At 36.2% G+C, this 1,164-nt stretch overlaps 1 protein-coding gene across 1 annotated transcript; it reads left to right on the forward strand.

Moving 5' to 3' along the window:
• The first annotated feature begins 450 nt into the window (after positions 1–450).
• On the forward strand, positions 451–900 carry LOC128598747 (ubiquitin-conjugating enzyme E2 variant 1-like). The gene has a single exon (XM_053609492.1). It carries the CDS (start codon positions 451–453, stop codon positions 892–894), a length of 444 nt encoding a protein of 147 aa, XP_053465467.1. The 3' UTR covers positions 895–900.
• Positions 901–1,164: the final 264 nt, after the last annotated feature.

Genomic DNA, 1,164 nt, shown 5'->3' on the forward strand with positions numbered 1-1,164 from the left:
AATCATCATAATAATTATTTCCTGAGTGTGAGGGGTAGAACAGTCATGGTAATATTCAAATCTTGATAGGAGTTTGGACTATATAGTTGTTTGAATTTGTTAAATCTCATAAAATGCTTCACATAAGATGTATGCATTTTGTTGTATGTAAAATTTACCTTAAAAGTAGAAGCAAACAAATACAGAATTCTAGTTAATTATATGCATACTTAAGTGTCTAGGGTGAATTACACTAAAGTTTGCAATTCACTTTGAAATGCTTTTAAAAACCAAGATAGACTGATGGATAGACAGAGGTAAAAATAGATGGATAGATGTGTAATTAAGCAAATCAGCATATATCAATTGTAGATTCTAGATGGTGATAGTGTGGGTGCTCACTGTATAATTCTTTCAACTTTTCTTCATGTTTGAAATTTTTCATAATAAATGATTTGACAGCTACGCAAGATGGCAGCCACCACGGGCTCGGGAGTAAAAGTACCTTGCAATTTCCAACTGTTGGAAGAACTCGAAGAAGGCCAGAAAGGAGTAGGAGATGGCACAGTTAGCTGGGGTCTAGAAGATGACGAAGACAGGACACTTACAAGATGGACAGGGATGATAATTGGGCCTCCAAGAACAATTTATGAAAACCGAATATACAGCCTTAAAATAGAATGTGGACCTAAATACCCAGAAGCACCCCCCTTTGTAAGATTTGTAACAAAAATTAATATGAATGGAGTTAATAGTTCTAATGGAGTGGTGGACCCAAGAGCCATATCAGTGCTAGCAAAATGGCAGAATTCATATAGCATCAAAGTTGTCCTGCAAGAGCTTCAGCGCCTAATGATATCTAAAGAAAATATGAAACTCCGTCAGCCACCTGAAGGACAGTGTTACAGCAATTAATCAAAAGGAAAACCACAGGCCCTCCCCCTTCCCCCCATTCGATTTAAGCAGTCTTCATTTTCCACAGTAGTAAATTTTCTGGATACGTCTTATAGACCTCAAAGTACTGGAAAGGAAGCTCCCATTCAAAGGCAATTTATCTTAAGATACTGTAAATGATACTAATTTTTAATCCATTTGAAATATATTAAGTTGTGCTATAACAAATCATCCCATCAAGTGTAACCACTGTCCACGTAGCTGAACTTCTGGGATCAAGAAAGTATATTT

Source organism: Nycticebus coucang, chromosome 11, assembly GCF_027406575.1.
Source record: "Nycticebus coucang isolate mNycCou1 chromosome 11, mNycCou1.pri, whole genome shotgun sequence".
In the NCBI taxonomy this organism is placed as follows: domain Eukaryota; kingdom Metazoa; phylum Chordata; class Mammalia; order Primates; family Lorisidae; genus Nycticebus; species Nycticebus coucang.